The sequence below is a fragment of the Heterocephalus glaber genome, unplaced genomic scaffold, assembly GCF_053883595.1.
Source record: "Heterocephalus glaber isolate CG9 unplaced genomic scaffold, H.glaber_assembly_v1.0 deba00001553, whole genome shotgun sequence".
Taxonomy (NCBI): domain Eukaryota; kingdom Metazoa; phylum Chordata; class Mammalia; order Rodentia; family Bathyergidae; genus Heterocephalus; species Heterocephalus glaber.
The window spans coordinates 30,008,292-30,027,647 of record NW_028258344.1 but is presented as its reverse complement, the minus strand read 5'-3'; the positions used below and the strand labels follow the sequence as shown (position 1 = coordinate 30,027,647).

General features: G+C 37.5%; 1 protein-coding gene and 1 long non-coding RNA gene across 2 annotated transcripts in view; one reads left to right on the top strand and one right to left on the bottom strand.

Annotated features, from left to right (window-relative positions):
• Positions 1 to 1,993, bottom strand: part of LOC110348540 (uncharacterized) — a 188,845-nt gene extending 186,852 nt beyond the window's left edge. The window contains exon 1 of the long non-coding RNA XR_015442764.1: positions 1,880 to 1,993. This is a non-coding gene — a long non-coding RNA (uncharacterized LOC110348540). The remainder of the gene's footprint in view (positions 1 to 1,879) is intronic.
• Cngb3 (cyclic nucleotide gated channel subunit beta 3) overlaps positions 1 to 19,356 on the top strand; it is a 162,505-nt gene that overhangs the window by 105,031 nt on the left and 38,118 nt on the right. Inside the window, exons 12-13 of the mRNA XM_087190558.1 lie at positions 138 to 297; positions 2,460 to 2,557. Coding sequence (XP_087046684.1) covers positions 138 to 297; positions 2,460 to 2,557 — 258 coding nt within the window. The remainder of the gene's footprint in view (positions 1 to 137; positions 298 to 2,459; positions 2,558 to 19,356) is intronic.

The window sequence follows — 19,356 nt, the reverse complement described above, 5'->3', positions numbered from 1 at the left end:
GACCCAATATTAATGTGTTTAAAAATCAAGTGGTCAAGGCATTAGAAAAGAATGTGTGAGAACACAATTCAACTGAACTTTTAGTAACTCCTGCACTTTCTCTATTGGATATGAAGTGACAGTATTTATGATTTTAGATTCGAGATGTAATTGGGGCAGCTACAGCCAATCAGAACAACTTCCGTGTCTGTATGGATCACACCATAGCATATATGAACACTTACTCCATCCCTCAAAGTGTGCAGAGTCGAGTTCGGACTTGGTTTGAATATACATGGTACTCTCAAAGAATGCTAGGTAAGCATGACAGATTACTGATTAAATTCCTATCAGCGTTGTTATAAAATGAAAATTATGCATTTGTGTCCTATTTGTTTCACTTAAGAGTAAGATCTCAAGGTTCATCCATTTAGCTATAAATGTCTCTAGTTTATCATTCTTTATGGCAAGTAGTACTCCATCTTATTTTTTTTAAAAACACATCTTCATGTGTAAATACTAAATTGTTTCTCTGGTATGAGAAACTGAAACTGTATATGAGGACCAAAATGTATAACTGATATTGTGAAATAGGAAGAAAAGAATCAAAGGAGAAGGAGAACTAGGGGGGGGTGAGGGACAGGAAAGAAGGGAAAGAAAAAAATGAGAAAAGAAGGAAAAAATGGAAACAAAACTTTTTTAAATAGGGAGAGGTTAGAAGGAAGGGGAGGGGAATGGGAAAAAGAACCAAGAAGTATCATGTACAGGTACAAATTCCCAATGATGAATGTGATCGTAATGTATACCTAAAGGGCACCAATAAACTTAATGAATAAAAAATGAAAATTATGTAAAGTAGAAGCAGAGATGAATTGGATTTGGACAAACAATTGAAAAGCAATTAAATGATCTTTGCAGCATTAATTTAACACCATGATTTTTTTTTCTTGAATGTGAAGCCATCATTTTGATAAGGCAAACCTTGGAAGAGAAAATGCTAAATTGTATTCCATACCTGCAGATTCTAAGTATCACATACTTTGCTTCATATCACCAAAAAAGAAAAAAGAAAAAAAGTGGTCAGAGACACGGAGCCATATGTGACCTAACTGGAACTCAGTCTTGCATCTGTTCTCCAAACCCTTGTGCTTTCTGTGACATCATCCTGCTCCTGGGAGCACAGTGCTCAAAGAGCATCGAACTTTCAGGACCTCCCATGTTCATGTCGTTTCTAGACACACAGTTGCTTCTACGAGACCCTTAATAATTGATGGTATCTAAAATTCAACTTTTAGTTTGTTCTATAAAAATAGGAATTAGTGCCACTGGGAGATAAAAAGAAAAACACGCTACAGCCTCCAGTGCAAAAGTGAGATTCTCAAATCACAGATGTTCCTAAGAGCACTTCCATTCTAAAGAGACTCCAGCCTCCTGTTGGGAATCTCTTTTTGAATGACCAAAACAACTTCTCTTAAGAATCCGCAGCTACCCTGAGGGTATCCCCAGTGCTGAGGAAGCAAGGACAGGAGTAATGCCCTGTCCCTGTCCCAGTTAATAGCTGTAGGCACTATTTCAATTTCTTGGCTTAGTGGGTAGCTAGAGATAAACAGCCCTCAGAAATAGAAAATTATGTTTTTATGTGAAGATGTCCATATTTAGAATCTATATAGAAATCAAAATAGCGGTATAATATCACAATTTTTCTCTTTCTATATATAACAAAAATAACTCTCCTAAACTCTGGACATACTAGATACTAAGAAAAAGCAGTTTTCTTCATCAAAAGCTTTGTCAGCCTGAAGGTCCATTGCTTAATTCACACATAGAGAAATCTCTAATGTGTTCACATTCTTAATTGAGTTAATAAGAACATAAATAGCAATAATTTGAATTTACTCACTTAACACATTAATTCTTTAGATTTCACTCCCAGCTGGACCACCTACTAATTGTGCATAATAAGCAAGTCACTTACAGCCTCTCCGGATTTCAGTTCCTTTTGTTTTTCTTCTTTCTGCAAAGTAGAAATGAGAACATTCACCCTTGGTGTTGGGTCAAATAGGATGATGGGTATGAAAGAGCTCATAAACTCTCAGACACCAACCACCTGCTGCTCATTATTATTTGTTATTCTAGGATGTTAAAACTCGAATCAACAAAGAAAACAAGAACTAGAACCTTTTCCTATACCAGCTCGTTCACTAGCCTTCATCCCCTGATCATTAAATTTCATACCTAAAATTTCAGCAACCACAATAATCTGGAGTTATTCAGTATGGCATCCATAGCCAAAATACTTCATACCACTCTGAGCATAATAGTCCTATTAAGATAGGTATGAAAGTCCAGTATAGAATTTGATACATCTATTTATAAAAAGTTTGCATTTTGTTTTGTTATTTAAATTTTCAACTTGCACTTTGGTGAGTTAGTGCATTAATAATTCTGCTTTGGGGTCTGATGTGTTTATCTTTACAAAGATGAATCTGATTTGCTTGAGAACCTGCCAACTACAATGCAGTTAGCCCTTGCCGCTGATATGAACTTCAGCATCATCAGCAAAGTCGATTTGTTCAAGGTAAATGCTTTTACAATTAATAGAAAGACAACTTATCAATTCCCTGAAAAAACAAAACTAAGCTCTTGCTTTACACAGAATTTATGGAGTTTTTTCTTATGTTTTAACAAAATCAAAATAACCTGGAGAATTTGTGATAGTCAAATATATTCCAGGTCTCTCCTCTACAGATGACTTACTCTTTGGAAGCCTTTCTCTTCTAATTGGTACCAAAGAAGAGTTCTTCAGATTCTTCTTGCATTAATTTAAATACAATTAAACTCTACAGCTTTATGTCTTTGCTAGTATGTGCATCACCTTCCATTTACAAACATGCATTTGCAGTGTATGACAAATCAGATCCCAGATTAGCTCTGGATTGGCGGATTGACAATCAGTGAATCATGCCTAATCGTGTCTTATTACAAACACTTTAGAGCTAGACTTTTAAAATGGTCAAATATAAATTTGAAGACTTTTCCTAGAAAAACATGCATAGCAAAGATATTTTTAGCTTGGATATTTTTAATTGTATTTCTCTCTTCTTTAGCTATTATATTGCACACAAGTTTTTCTCACCTAAGATTTAATTCTATTAATGGCATTCACTGATTTATCTATTCAATTAATTCATTCAACAAATACTTATCAAGTTGCTCATTTGTTCTAGGCAGCATATTAGCCACTGGGAATGCAGCAGTTGAAAACTAATGCTTATATATGTGGAGTTTAAATTCCAGAAAAGAATGAAAAATAATATATAACAGGTGGTGGTGATAATGCAACAAATAAAATTAAACAAGTTATAGAGGATAACTGTGGTATGGCACTGAAAGCCTCTCTGATGAAATGCTTTGGGCTTTTGAACAAGGGACTTGAAGAAGCAAGGGAAGAAGACAGAACGGGATGGAAGAGGTGAACATTACTGGAGGCTAGACAAGATGAAACCCTGGGCTGGGAACATACTGCAAGTAGATGAGAGGGGCTGGAGCAAAGTTACAGGGATGCAAAGCAAGAGATGTCAGAGAAAAGTAAAAAAAGAAAGGGTGTGGGGAGGATCAAGTTAGTGAAGGACCTTGTAGGCTGTAATAGACTGAATTAGATTGTATTCTGGCATGCAAAATTACTGACTCGTAAAATTTGTGACTATTTTGAAAAAGATCATTTTTCCTTTTGGGTGGGGAATGAACTTAAGGAAGAAAGTATGAAAGGCAGAAAGGAAAAGGAATGATATCCTCACCATCTGCAGCAGAGATGATGGTGGCCAGGCCCAGGGTAATAGGAGCAAAGCTGTTCACGCGGAGCTAAATATTGGGTGTGCTCTAAGAAGAGTCTATGCATTTCCTGTTTGATTGTATGAAGTGGATGAGAGACAGAAAAGGACCATGGATGGCTCTAAGTATTTTGACCTGGACAATGGGAAGAAAAAACTTATTATTTACAAAATGGGAAATTTTAGAATATATAGATTGAGAGGAGTAGAAACTAACTGTTTTGGATTGAAAGCTGGTGTTCCTTCAGGCCAAAATTCATGTTGAAATTCAGTTCCCAAAGCAGCAGTATTATGATTAATTCATAAGTACTCTGCCTTCATAAATGTGATGAGCACCCTGATAAAATGGCTCAAGGTCAGCGGAATGTACTTCCACCATGTAAGGACCAAGTGTTCTCCTCCAAAGGAGGAACACGGTTCCATCTTGGAAGAGAAAGCAGCCCTTATAGACACTAAACCTGTTGGCACCTTGATATTGGACTTCTTAGTTGTCAGAACTATGAGAAACAAATCTGTATTATTTGTAAATTATCCACTCTCTGGTTTCGTATTATAGTAGCAAAAAACAGACTAAGATTATATGTTAGTTTGAGGTGACTGTTATACCTCCAGATGGAAATGTGATTAATCTCATGTGGTTAATCTGAGTTCAGAGGAAATGTCCAAGCTGGAACAATAAATTTGGACCTCTCTGCATGGTGGTGTATTTTAAGCCATGATATTCAAGGTGAGGACCTAGAATGTAAGTGTAGACGGGAAAGAAAATGTACTTCACACAGGGGCATATGCCTCGAAAATACATAATCAGTACCATTGGAAACAAAATAAAGATGCAGAAGCTGTGTACCAGAATGGTTAGGCAGAGTCGATCCCAACTTAGAGAAAATCAATCCCAACTGATCAATCCCAACTGATAATTCTGTATTTTAAAATACAGAATTAGGGGCTGGGGATTTAGCTCAGTGTTGCCACACCTGCTTCACAAGCACAAGATCCTGAGTTTGATCCCTAGCACCAAAAAAAAAAAAGATACAGAATTAGGTAAACATCTTAAGACACTTTTCTTCGCCACATTCTGGTCAGGATTTCCATCAAGGCTTTGATAAAGGTAAGCTGGGAGTAGTGCCCACCCGAGATACCAATACTCAGGAGACTGAAGCAGGAGAACTGCCACAAGTTTGAGACTAGCCAGGGGCTACACAGTGAGTTTAAGGGCAGCCTGAACTACATAGCGAGACCCTGTCTCAAAAAAAAGGTTGTATCTTTTTTGTGATATTTAAATGTGTGATATTCAAACTGACAGAAAACACAAAGTAAAAAGGAATAGTTTAAAATGCATTAGTTACAAAATTTTAAATTAATTGAATATTTAATACAATAAGAAAAGTCAACAATTAAACTGCACCAAATATAAAAGTATTTTCTTTTTTGTTGTTGTTTTTGGTACTAGGGATCAAACTTGGGTCCTTGCGCTTGCAAGGCAGGCGACAGAACCACTGAGCTAAATCCCCGGCCCAGCAAATATAAAAGTAAAATTCTGAACTTAGTCCAGAGTGGAGAGACAGAGACAGCAAGAGCAAGAGAAAGAGCAATTTTGTTTTATAGCAGTTCTTTCTACACTTGGGAGCTCTACATGACTTTGAATTTCATGTGAGTCAATATGTATATTTGAGACTGCCCTAAATTTTAACATTACATTGGTTTTCTTGACTATTAAAACCACATCTGGATTAACATCACATTGCAAATATCTAGTTCTAAGAAAGACGTTGACACATTTGGATACCTTCCAGCCAGGAGGTTGAGAGTAGGGCTGAAAGGTGTGCTATGAAGATAGTAAACAAAGATCTTATAAAATTATTCTGTGATAATAGAAAGCAGATCAACAAGTGATTCTAATAGAGAGTAGAGGTGGGAATATTGTCTAGGAAGAGGCATAATCAAAATCTAGAGTGAGGACACACATGTATAAATACCGAATAGTTTCTCTGGTGTGAGAAACTGAAAGTGTAAATAAGGACTAAATGTATAATAGGTAATGTGAAATAGGAAGAAAAGGGGCAAAGGGGAAGGAAGTGGGAGGGCTAGGGGAAAGGATAGAAGGGAATGGGATTAATATGAGAAAATGGAAAAATAGGAACAAAATCTTTGTAAATAGGGAGGAATGGAGGGGTTGAAGGGAGGGCTGGGCAAGGCTGAAAAAATAAGAACCAAGAGAGAATATGTAAAGGTGCAAATTTCCAATGATGAATGTCATTATATTGTATACCTAAAATGTACCAATGCTTAGAATGAATAATTGATAATGCAAAATAGGAAGAAAAGGTCCAAAGGGTAGGGGTAGTGGGAGGGGCAGGGGAAAGGAAAGAAGGGAAAGGAAAAATGCTGAGAAATGGAAAAAATGGAAATAAAGTCTTTGTAAATAGGGAAGGGTGGAGGGGGTGTAGGGAGGGTTAGGAATGGGGAAAACATAAGATGCATTATATAAAGGTACAATTCCCAATGAGAAATGTAATTGTGTTGGATACCTAAAATGTACCAATAAAAGAATTTAACAAAAAAAAATCTAGAGTGAGGGGAGTATATCATTTATTTGCATACATTTGTCAAAATGGGTCCAACTGTCCTTTATGATCTGTGTATTTCACTGTATGTAAATTATGCTTCCATTTTAAAAAGAGGGAGGGTAAGGAGGTGGTGTAGGAAGAGAAACCTTGGGAGGAGGAAGAATGGCATCCAACGAAAGTGTGTAGATGCTGAAAAAGTTAAGTGTAGAGAAAAAAATATATTCAAAGGCAGCAGAAGTTTCATATACCAAAGTTTGTTATATGCAAAGGAATTTGATTTGCTTTATATTGTTCTATAAAACAATGTTCAAATAAATGTAAAGTCTGTTTCTAAGAGGTAGACACCTCTACTGGAGTAAAACCTCCTGGGAACAAAAAGTTGAGTCCTGTCTGTATCTGCAGTACAAGGTGCAGTGTCTGACACAGAGCAGCTACTTAGCAAAATAAAAAATAAAAGCAGGGAAATAAATAAAAATAAAAGCAGGGAGTGAAGGACGAAAGGGGATACACTGGCATCAATTCTTGAAAATTATTTTTTAAAGTAATGTCCAATTTCCAGTAGCAGCTCTCCCACAATGGAAGCCCCTGGTGAAGTAGAAAGCATCATGGAAAGTTCATGTAGAGTTTTCTGATCTTCTATCAGGGAGACTATGAAAAGGATTCCTACAGTAGTTAGCAGGTCTGTGTAGATAAATGATTTTTACACTCCAGGTTTTCATCCACCGGGGGTCATGAATTCAACTGAATGGGCCATAACCAGCATATAAAATAGAAGAGAAAATATCAGATTACCTCACACATGAGTAAGTTCAGGTATCATGAATTTTTTGTTTCTGTTATTTATTTTTAAATATACATATATATATTTATGTGTGCACTAGGCCCAATGAAATTGTATGTTATTATATGCTCTAGGCAAAAATGTATAAAAACTAAATTGACAGTGTTTTTAACTGTTATAACCTTCTTTATACCTTAATATCTCATTTGACAGTAAGTAACAGCAATTAGCTTTTTTCCTAAAAGAAAAAATACTTTAAACTAAAACCAGTGAATTTTATGGGATTATTTCCAACTTGAAAAGTTACTCGTTTTCCAACTCATAGTTTTTCCTTTGATTTTATGTGTTTTTGGAAATCCATCAAATAGCAGCATCTGATTGAGAAAAAAGGTTAAATCTGCACATCCTGCTAACATTGTACATAAACTTACGTTCTTTCCTGACATTTCCATTAAAGATGCAGTTCTTTCCAGAAAGAGCCCATTTACATTTCTGCCAATGAAAGTAATTTTTCCCTAAAGCCAAATGAAGTAAAAAAAAAATGGATATGGAGTCTTTATAAATTTATTTTCATGGAGACAGTCTTAGCAGTTTATACAAATTTGTTATTTTTTAAAGAAAGAAATAGGTCAAATAGTGATCCCACACCCTACACCTTGTAAATTCTACCTAATTGATTCTTACATTGTTCTGTATCTGTCACCTGCATTCACTGCAAACCGCCTTTGTCCCAGGGAGCTGAGTGCACAAAGAAGGAACATTCAGGATATGAATGCTTAGAAGGACAATTAAGAGCCTCCAGTATGAGAAGCTGGAGGTGACTGGAGCATTACAAGCCTGGAAAAATAGAAACCTATCTTTAGAAGTCTTTGAAACTACAGAAGTCTTTAGAACGACAATGCAGGGTGACAACTAAAATGAACCCAGAAAGACCAATTGAAGCCAGGCTGTACAGTGTGGCCCAAAGACATGTATTGAGGGTTTGAGTCCCAGTGCAGCAATGTTCCTAGGTGGGGCTCTCAGAAGGTGATTAGTTCATGAGTGTTGACCTTTGATCCATTGATGAGTACATGGCTGAATATGCTATTAGGAGGTAGTATGTTACTGGGAGGAGGACTTTGAAGGGTATAACTTTCCTCTGGCTCTTTCCAACCCTCTCTGATTCCAGCCACAATAAGGTGGCTGCCATGCCCATGCCTATGTGCCACAGTATTTATGCCTTGGAGCCAGCTTACCAGGGACTGAAACTCCTAAAACCATAAGCCAAAGTAAACTTTATCTTCTTTAAGTTGCATGTCTGATATTCTATCAGAGCAATGGAAAAACTGGCTAATACACCCACCCTATGATCAAAGGGAGCTGTAAGAGGTGGAAATGGACAGGGCAGATTTCAGTTTCACAAAGGCAAACAGTGGTGCTACATTGAAGAGACCAGAATAATCTTGGATACAAAAAACAGTGATTGTCAACCATATCTTGAATTCTCCCTATAAATAAATCTTCCATGTCTCTGAAAGGCAAGCAGGAAAAGGAAGAACAGAGAGACCAAGAGATCCAGCACCAAAATGAGAAGCTCCCAGACAGTTCATATCTTTCAGGACTTCAGAACAGGGTTAATAAAAGGCACTGATAATTAGTTAAACTCACAAATGCCTATTTTAGTGCCCAAGGGAATATTTTAGGTCTATGTCTTAGGCCTTAAGCCAAAAATTTCAGAACTATTCTCCATTTTGTAAATATGGGAATGGATGAATATAAATCTAGTGAAAAAGTTTAGCAACAGAGAATGATTCAAAGCTAAATGAACTTCCTTCAGTTTTTCAAAAATCTTTTGCTTTAATTTTAAATTATACTTAAATTAGCCCTCATTGTACAAGTGTACTTACATGCTTTTCTTTCAGCCTTGTAAAATTTGTTTCTATGTTAGGGGAACAGTGAATATAATGATGCAGTGGCAAAAGTAATGTACATAATGTCAATTTATGATCATAAGTTATCATAAGGACTGTGTCACATGAAGGTCCTCCATACTGTCTATAATCCTTCAATTGTAACAATACTGTAACCTTATACCTCTGTATACCAATACTTGCATGCTTTCCAGCACTCTGTGGAATGAAATTAGGTGAAAGTAAGAATCCAAACTGTTGTGGATCCTGGATTTTAAAGTAGATACATGTATCTTCATGAAAATAATGTAGCTGCTATTTACTGATTGTGTACTATGTGCCATACTATACTAACTAGTCCACTAGTTATTTCAATTAATTCTCATTCTCTTGTTGTAGGCTGAACTGGGTCCTCTCAAAATTCAAATGCTGAAGCTTCAATCCCTTGTACCTCAGAATATAACTGTATTTGGCGATAAGGCCTTTATAGAGATGATAAAAATGAGCCTGTGGGGTGTATCCTAATCCACTCTAATTAATGTCCTTGTAAGAATAAGACAAGGAAATTGTAAATACAGAGAAATACCAGAGAAGTGTATACAGAGGATAGGCTATTTGAGGACACAGTAAGAAGGTGAACTGGTAGAAGTCTCAGGAGAAAGTCTTGAAGAACTATGAGAAAATTGTTTTTATTGTTTAAACCACACAGTTATAGTGTTTTGTTATGGCAGCTCCAGGAAACTAACACACCTCTGACAAAAGTTTTGTCATCCTCATTTTACAGAGAAGACAAACAGCTTAACTGACTGAGGTCTCAGAGCATTAAGCAGTGCACAGAATTTGAACACAGATTTTCTTATGCCACCAACCACTATATGGTGCTATATTTTGGTTCCCTACCCATCCTGTTTGGGTAACTGATGAGTCTGTTAGTCAGATTTCCATCACTGATACAGAATACCTGAGATAATCAACTTAAAAGGAGGAAAGGTTTGTTTTTGGTCCATGTTGCTTGACTCTGCTACTTTGGGCCTGTGGAGGCACAGTGCCTCATGGCAGGAGCATAATGGAGGAAGTCTGCTCACTTCATGGTGGCCAGGAAGCAAAGAGAAAGAAAGGGAGGGGACAGGGTCCCACTAACCCATTCAAGGGCATGCCCCCAATGACCTAACTGTCTTCCATGAGGCTCCACCTCCTAAAAGTTCCACCACTTTCCGATAGCACCACACACTGGCAGCCAAACCTTTATCACATAGGCCACTGGGGGACATTTCATATCCAAACAGTAGCAGTAAGAAACCAAGAGAATTTTCACTACAATCAAAAGTTGTTTAAAGTGATCCATCTTTGGCCATTTTTATAGACTTAGATTTACCACATTGGTTACAGACCTAAACTCACACACAATTTTCCACTCTCCTACCAAAAAAAGACCTTGAATTTCATATATTTTCCCCCCTAATGAAAGCACATAGAATTAGAGTCACAGATTGTCACTAAAATTTTGCTTCAATCAATTGTGGCTAATTAGTAAGGTCTTCTGCTTCAACGTGAGCTAATGGCTTAAAGAGGGACAGTCACATTGTAATTTTTTTTTTTCACAAAATGGCTCCTCTTTCTTGCAGATTTCACGTTTTTTTGGACCCAAACACAAATATTAAACTAGTAAGAAGTGATTCATTTCTATGATATTGGGCAGTTTTCTCTACTTTCTGATGGCTTATTGTTCTGATTTTCATTTTAAAATATACTTTATCCAATTAAATGCTAGAGAAATCACACTTTGCCTCTGCTGAATGGTCAGAAACAGAAGAAAATTTAATAAAAGCTCTGTTGCACCACCTAGTGGCTATTTTAAAATCACACTCTTTAGAAACAAAGCCCAACAGAAGGAAATCAGAGGCCCAGCCATACCAAAATTGGAACGTAGGTACCTAACAGGCATCTTTCAAGGAAGGCACAGCTTGTCTAAATATTAACTGCTTTATACAGAGCCACTCCTGAACATGACACCTGACTGGGCTCTGTGCCTCATTGTGATTGTATAGCAAAACAGTGCCTGGAAACTCTGTGACTTTTGCAGTAGGAAAGATGAAAAGGAATTGTTCGCATGTGAGTGACAGTCATAGCCAAGAACAGAGTGAGAACCCAAAGAATTAAAAGAATCATACCACAGTGATATATGTGTGCCCATGTTCATAGCAGCCCAGTTTGTGATAGCTAAAACTTGGAAACAGCCCAAATGCCCATCAACTGGAGATTGGATAAAGAAAATGTGGGGTTTTTTTTATAAAATGGAGTACTGCTCAGCCATAAAAAATGAGAAATTAGAGATCTCTATAGTTAAATGGATGCACATTGAGGTGATACTCTTAAGTGAAATAAATAGGACACACATGTATAAATACTGAATAGTTTCTCTGGTGTAAGAAACTGAAAGTGTAAATAAGGACTAAATGTATAATAGGTAATGTGAAATAGGAAGAAAAGGGGCAAAGGGGAAGGAAGTGGGAGGGCTAGGGGAAAGGATAGAAGGGAATGGGATTAATATGAGAAAATGGAAAAATAGGAACAAAATCTTTGTAAATAGGGAGGACTGGAGGGGTTGAAGGGAGGGCTGGGCAAGGCTGAAAAAGAAGAACCAAGAGAGACTATGTAAAGGTGCAAATTTCCAATGATGAATGTCATTATGTTGTATACCTAAAATGTACCAATGCTTAGAATGAATCATTGATAATGTAAAATAGGAAGAAAAGGTCCAAAGGGGTAGGGGTAGTGGGAGGGGCAGGGGAAAGGAAAGAAGGGAAAGGAAAAATGCTGAGAAATGGAAAAAATGGAAATAAAGTCTTTGTAAATAGGGAAGGGTGGAGGGGGTGAAGGGAGGGCTAGGAATGGGGAAAAAATAAGAACCAAGATGCATCATGTAAAGGTACAATTCCCAATGAGAAATGTAATTGTGTTGTATACCTACAATGTACCAATAAAAGAATTTAATTTAAAAAAATTTTAAAAAGAACAGAGTGAGAATGGCAAAATGATTTCTACCACTAACACTCGGATTCCCAGCAGTGACATCCTCTTTGTCTATGCCCTCGCTGCATTTACTTGCCAGAGCCTAAAGTCAGAGCACTACGTGAAACTATGTATTATTTTTATCAACTATTATTTTTGTCATAGTGGTAGCAAATACAAAGTACTCTTGCTAGGCTTTTTAAATTATATCATAGAGTGAGATTATAACTTGGATGAACTTCACTCAACTACACAACCTGAGCAGTCTTTTTGTGTAAGGCACTGAGCTAAGCAGTAAGAGTCCCCCATAGTTGTCATGTCCATACTGTCTCCACTCTTCAGGGCCACCAGTCAGGTAAGGAAACTAAATATATGATAACATACTTGACTGCCTTATAATGGTTAAGTGAGTCAAACACATAAATTTCTCATACCTGTATCTGGCACACAGGAAGTTATAGTTGCCATTACTATTATTAATAGAGAAATAAAATTGAAGTAACCACAGGGGAGTGTCCACACTGATGAAATCAGGTTCTTCATTCAACCATGCTTTCTCAGGGAGATAGATTAAATTCACCTTTGTGTTTCCCATCCAACACATGACTGCCCGCTTTGACTATGTTATGCTCTTAGAAAAACATAAGTATTGTCAGTTCTCAAAGAAAGTTTGATGAAAATGTCTTTTACTAGTGTTTGCAAACATTGAGTATAGGGTTAGGTCTGATATAACTTAAAACTCAATACTGGTAAGCCATGACATCATGATAATTGCAAATTATTTATCACATTTGGCTTTGCTGCTCCAAGCAATACTAATAAGTTGTGTCACTGGAATAGCCAATGGCATGGAAACCTGAACTCAGAATTCCCTGCCCTAGATATACCATCAGTTGCTTGTTTAATGGCAAAGGTGTTGAAGATAGAGCAAAACATTTCCCTTTGCAATAAACAAGGCTGAACTGGGAAGAGCCTTGAATACTATTCCTTATACTTGAGGGTGACTCAAATACATGATGAATTATAAACTACTGATAATAACACATTCTGCTTGAAAGAAAAAAATGACCCTAGAAATGGGTAAAACCTATAGGACTATACAGGTAAGCATTCCAATAATAAATTTTTACTAATTTAGAATTATGTTCAGAGTTTCTCATCATTAAAAAACAGTTTCCTGGGAACAGCAACAACCTTCTAACCTATAGTCTTGTTTTTAGTAAGATTTCTCACAACTCCATTAAAATCTCCAGACCCTTTATCCAAATATGTAACACACAGTTTTTATATAGCTCTGAATCTCCCATTGTCCAAAATAATTTCTAACAGCTTTATTCTGTACATCAGCCCATATTTATTTAGTGCTTAGTATGTTAAGCCCTGGTGAGACAATGAGTGTACAGCAGAGAATAATACATATACTTTGATCTCAAGTTGCTCGGGATATAGATAAAACACATGCTTTGAAACTTGCTGTCTGTGTGACCTAAGGGAAAGTCAACAGACTTCCTGAGACTTCTACCCCTCACCTAAAAGCCAGGACTGATGACAATATCTTCACTAATCCCCAGCATCACAGGAACATTGAAATAATTAAATAGGTAAAGTTAGAAGAGTGGTAAATTTTAGTGCAACTGTCATGCCTTAACAAAATGCTAATGTTGATGCCTACTCAGGTACACTTTCTTTATTGAAAAGGGGACACTCAGACAGGCAGGTCTGCGGATGTGGTCCCGAGGTCGCCAGTCACACTGAAAACACTGAATCAGCGCCCCAGCAGCAATCCACTGGACCCACCCCACCCCCACCCACGCTCCTTTGGCCTCTTCTCTGTACAGGCACCTGGTTCCACACTACAAAGACGCAGAGGACACTGGACCACCAGACCACTATACTGGAGCCAATCAAGTTCTCAGCATTTAAAGAATTCCTGCCCAGAGGTAGGGGCTTCTGAGATGCCTTCCCACTGCTCCTGGTCCAGAGGAAGGGGCTGCCCAGCCACCATACCTCCCGCCACTCCCGGCCCAGACGTAGGGGCTTCTGAGCCACCGTCCCACTGTTCCTGGTCCAGAGGAAAGGGCTTCTGGGCCACCAGATGTCCCGCTGCTCCTGCCCAGAGGAAGGGGTTTTTGGGCCACAATCCCTACCACCGCTCCCTGCCTTGGCCCACCTCTCTCAGCTCAGAGGAGGAGAGAAACACGGATGTCAACAGCACCACCCTGTCCCTCCAGTCAAAATGAGAAAACATGTAAATAAGTCTCAAAACCAGACTTCCAGATCACCTACAGCAACCCCAAAGGGAAATGAGATGGAACACTCTGATACTCAACCACCTGGACCCACTGAACTGGCAACAAAAGGGGGACTGGAAAAAATGAAATCAGAAATAATTTCTCAGATAACAGCAGAGATTGTGCTCCTAGTGCAAGACATGATTAATAAACCTAGAGAGGAGCTGAGGAACATGATGGAATCCCAACAGAAGAAACAAATGGAATCCATAAAACACATGCAAATAGATTTCCAGGAGATGAAAAACTCCACTGAAAGTCTACACAGCAGAATGAGCCAATGTGAGGACAGAATTTCAGATATAGAAGATAAGATTGCAATTAATGACCAGGAAAAGAAAAATTGTTTCAAAATTATAAGGGACCACAAGAAATCAATCCAGCAGCTGCTAGACAATGCAAAGAAGAATAATATAAGACTGATCGGAGTCAATGAAGAAACAGGAGAGAGTGCAGAAGACATAAAAAAACTTTTCATAGAAGTAATAGCAGAAAACTTCCCAAGTAAGGGAAAAGAACTTGACATACAGATAAGTGAAGCATATAGGACTCCAAAAAAAATCTTGATCAAAAAAAATCTACACATGGGCATATAATTGTTAAGATTCCAGAAACTCAACAGAACAAAGTTCTACAAGCAGTGAGAGAAAAGAAACAAATCACATACAAAGGAAAGCCCATCAGAATCACAGCAGACTTCTCAACACAAACCATCAAGGCAAGAAGAGCTTGGAGTGGCATATTCCAAGCCCTAAAAGAAAACAGCCTCCAACCCAGATTGATGTACCCTGCAAAACTGTCTTTCAAAACTGATGGAGAAATAAATTCCATGACAAAGAGCACCTTAGGAAATTCATGAATACCAAATCAGCACTCCAAAGAATTTTACACAATATCCTAGGAACAGACATTGAGGATCACAACCCCAGGAAGGAAAGCATAATGTACCCATCTGGCATGACAAGAAATTAAATGCAAAAGGGGAGAACTCAACAAAAAGAAAAAGTCATGGAAAAGATAAGTCAATATGTTTCAGTTATAACTATCAATGTTAATGGTCTCAATTCACCAATCAAAAGAAACAGACTGGCAGAATGAGTCAAGAAGCAAAATCCAACAATATGTTGCATACAAGAAACACACTTAATTCAAAAGGAAACTCATAGACTAAAAGTTAAAAGGTGGAAAACAATACTCCATGCGACAGGAACCCAAAAAAAGCAGGAGTAGCTATCCTCTTTGCAGATCAAGTAGATTTCAAACCAACACTGATGAAGAGAGATGAAGAAGAACACTACATCCTTGTAAAGGGAAGAATCCAAGAGGAAGAGATGATAATCATAAATATCTATGCACCAAACACTAGTGTGCCCAACTATATAAAACAAATACTAACGGACATGAAAAGTCATATATGCACTAATACAATTGTAGTGGGGGACCTCAACACCCCACTGTCACAAATAGATCAACTAGACAAAAACTAAGTAATGAAATACTAGAACTCAATTGAACTCTTGAACAAATGAACTTAACAGATGTTTATAGAGTCTTCCACCCCACAAAATCAGAATACACATTCTTCTCAGCTACACATGGGTCATTCTCAAAAATAGACCACATACTCACACATAGAACATGTTTAAGTAAGTGCAAAGGAATTGAAGTTATCCCCTGTACATTATCAGACCATAGTGGGATGAAATTGGAGATCGATAGCAAAAGAAACTCAAAAAATTTCATAAACATGTGGAAATTGAACAACACACTTCTGAATAACCAATAGGTCACAGAGGAAATTAAAGAAGAAATCAGACAGTTCCTTCAATTAAATGACATTGACAATACAACATATTGGAATCTATGAGACACAATGAAAGCTGTCTTACGAGGGAAATTTATAGCAGTGAATATGCATATTAGGAAAACAGAACGACCCCAATTAAACAACCTGATGCTGAACCTCAAGCTTCTAGAAAAAGAAGAGCAGGACAACCCCAGAGCTCATACAAGGGAGGAAATTATAAAGATCAGAGGAGAAATCAATGCAATGGAGACTAAGAGAACGATACAAAAAAAATCAATGAAGCCAGGACTTGGTTCTTTGAAAGAATCAACAAAATTGACAAAGCCTTAGCCAACCTTATCAGAAAAAGGAAAGAAAAGGCCCAAATCCATGCAATTAGGAATGAAAAGGGTGAAATTACAACAGACCCAGCAGAAATCCAGAGGATCATCAATACCTACTTCCAGAACCTATATGCCAATGAGATGGAAAACATAGAAGAAATGGACAAATTTCTAGATACATATGAATTACCTAAGTTGAATGAAGAAGACCTAAAAATTCTAAACAACCCAATATCAACCAATGAAATTGAAAATGTAATTAAAAACTTATCAACTAAGAAAAGCCCAGGCCCTGATGGCTTCACTGCTGAATTCTACAAGACATTTAGAGAGGAACTACTGCCACTCCTGTTTAAACTCTTCAATGAAATTGAAAGGGAAGCAATACTCCCAAATTCATTCCTGGTAGCAAGCATCACCTTGATCCCCAAAGCAGAGAAAGACCCAACCGAAAAAGAGAACCATAGGCCAATCTCACTAATGAATATAGATGCAAAATTCCTTAATAAGATACTGGCAGGGCCGGGGATTTAGCTCAACGGTTTCACCGCCTGCTGCACAAGCACAAGGACCCGAGTTCGATCCCCGGTACCAAAAATAAATAAATAAATAAATAAATAAATAATAAGATACTGGCAAATAGAATGCAGAAGATCATCAAGAATATCATACACCCTGATCAAGTGGGATTTGTCCAAGGGATGCAGAGATGGTTCAACATACACAAATCAATCAAGTAATACACTATATCAATAGAGCCAAGGACAAAAACCATAGGATTATCTCCATAGATGCAGAAAAAGCATTTGACAAAATCCAACATGCATTTATGATAAAAACCCTACAAAAAATTGGAATAGATGGTCTCTACCTCAAACTGATAAAAGCCATCTATGAAAAACCAAGAGCCAATATCATACTAAATGGTCAAAAACTGACATCCTTCACATTAAAATTAGGAACAAGACAAAGATGTCCACTATCATCACTCTTGGTCAATATAGGTTTGGAAACAATAGCCACAGCAACTAGACAAGAGAAAGAAATAAAAGGAATAAAGATAGGAAATGAAGAAGTCAAATTGTCATTATTTGCAGATGACATGATACTCTATATAGAAGACCCCAAGAACTCCACCAAAAGTCTTCTAGACTTAATAACCAAATTCAGTCAAGTAGCTGGTTACAAGGTCAACACACAAAAATCAATAGCTATCCCCTACACGAACGACAGACTCACTGAGAGAGAAACAGGGCAAATAATTCCTTTCACAATAGCATCCAAAAAACTGAAATACCTAGGAATCAACCTAATGAAAGAAATCAAAGACCTCTTCTCTGAAAACTATGGCACTCTGAAAAGAGAGATTGAAGATGATATCAGAAAATGGACAGACATCCCCTGCTCCTGGGTAGGAAGGATTAATATAGTGAAAATGGCCATACTTCCAAAACTGCTATATAGATTCAATGCAATTCCAATTGAAATCCCAGCAGCATACTTCATGGACCTTGAGAAAACAATCCAAAAATTCATTTGGAACAAGAAGAGACCCAGAATAGCAAAAGCAATTCTAGGTAACAGAGACATGGCAGGGGGTATCACAATCCCCAACCTGAAACTATACTACAAAGCTACTGTGATAAAAACAACATGGTACTGGCAAAGAAACAGACCTGAGGACCAGTGGAACAGATTGAAAGATGCAAAAACAACTCCAGACACACTCAGCCATCTTATCTTTGATAAAGGAGCCAAACACCTTCACTGGAGGAAAGATAGCCTCTTTAATAAATGGTGCTGGACAAATTGGGTTTCAACTTGCCAAATTTAAACTACACCTATATCTCTTGCCATGCACTAAACTAAAATTGAAATGGATTAAAGATCTAAATATTCAAATAGAAATGCTGAACTAGTTGGAACAGAGGTTAGGTAGAACCCTTGAAGACATCGGTGTAGGAAAAGATTTTATGAACAAAACCTCAGTTGCCCGTGAACTAGCACAAACAATCAACAAGTGGGATCTCTTCTTATTAAAAAGCTCTGCACAACAAGAGAAACCACCAACAGTGTGAAGAGACAGCCCACAATGTGGGAAAAAATCTTCACCTGCTTTTCCTCAGACAAAGGTGTACCATCTTGAATCTATAAAGAACTTAAAAAGATCAGACCTCCCAAATTTAAAGACCCAATCCAAAAATGGGCATCTGACATGAACAGACATTTCTCAGACAAAGAAGTAGAAATAGCAAATAAATACATGAAAAAATGTTCAACATCACTGGTCATTTGAGAGATGCAAATGAAAACAATGCTGAGATTCCACTTCACTCCAGAAAGAATGGCTGCTATCATGAAATCAACCAATAACAAATGCTGGCAGGGCTGTGTGGAAAGAGGAACTCTGTTCCACTGCTGGTGGGACTGTAGACTGGTGCAAGCACTGTGGAAATCAGTATGGAGATACCTCAAAGAACTAGGACTGGAAGTCCCATTTGACCCAGCTATTCCACTGCTGGGGTTCTTCCCCAAAGAATTCAAAGAATCATACCACAGTGATATATGTGCACCCATGTTCATAGCACCACAGTTTGTGATAGCTAAAACTTGGAAACAGCCCAAATTCCCATCAACTGGAGACTGGATAAAGAAAATGTGGTTTTTTTATAAAATGGAGTACTGCTCAGCCATAAAAAATGAGAAATTAGAGACCTCTATAGCTAAATGGATGCACATTGAGGTGATACTCTTAAGTGAAATAAATAGGACACACATGTATAAATACCGAATAGTTTCTCTGGTGTGAGAAACTGAAAGTGTTAATAAGGACTAAAATGTATAATAGGTACTGTGAAATAGGAAGAAAAGGGGCAA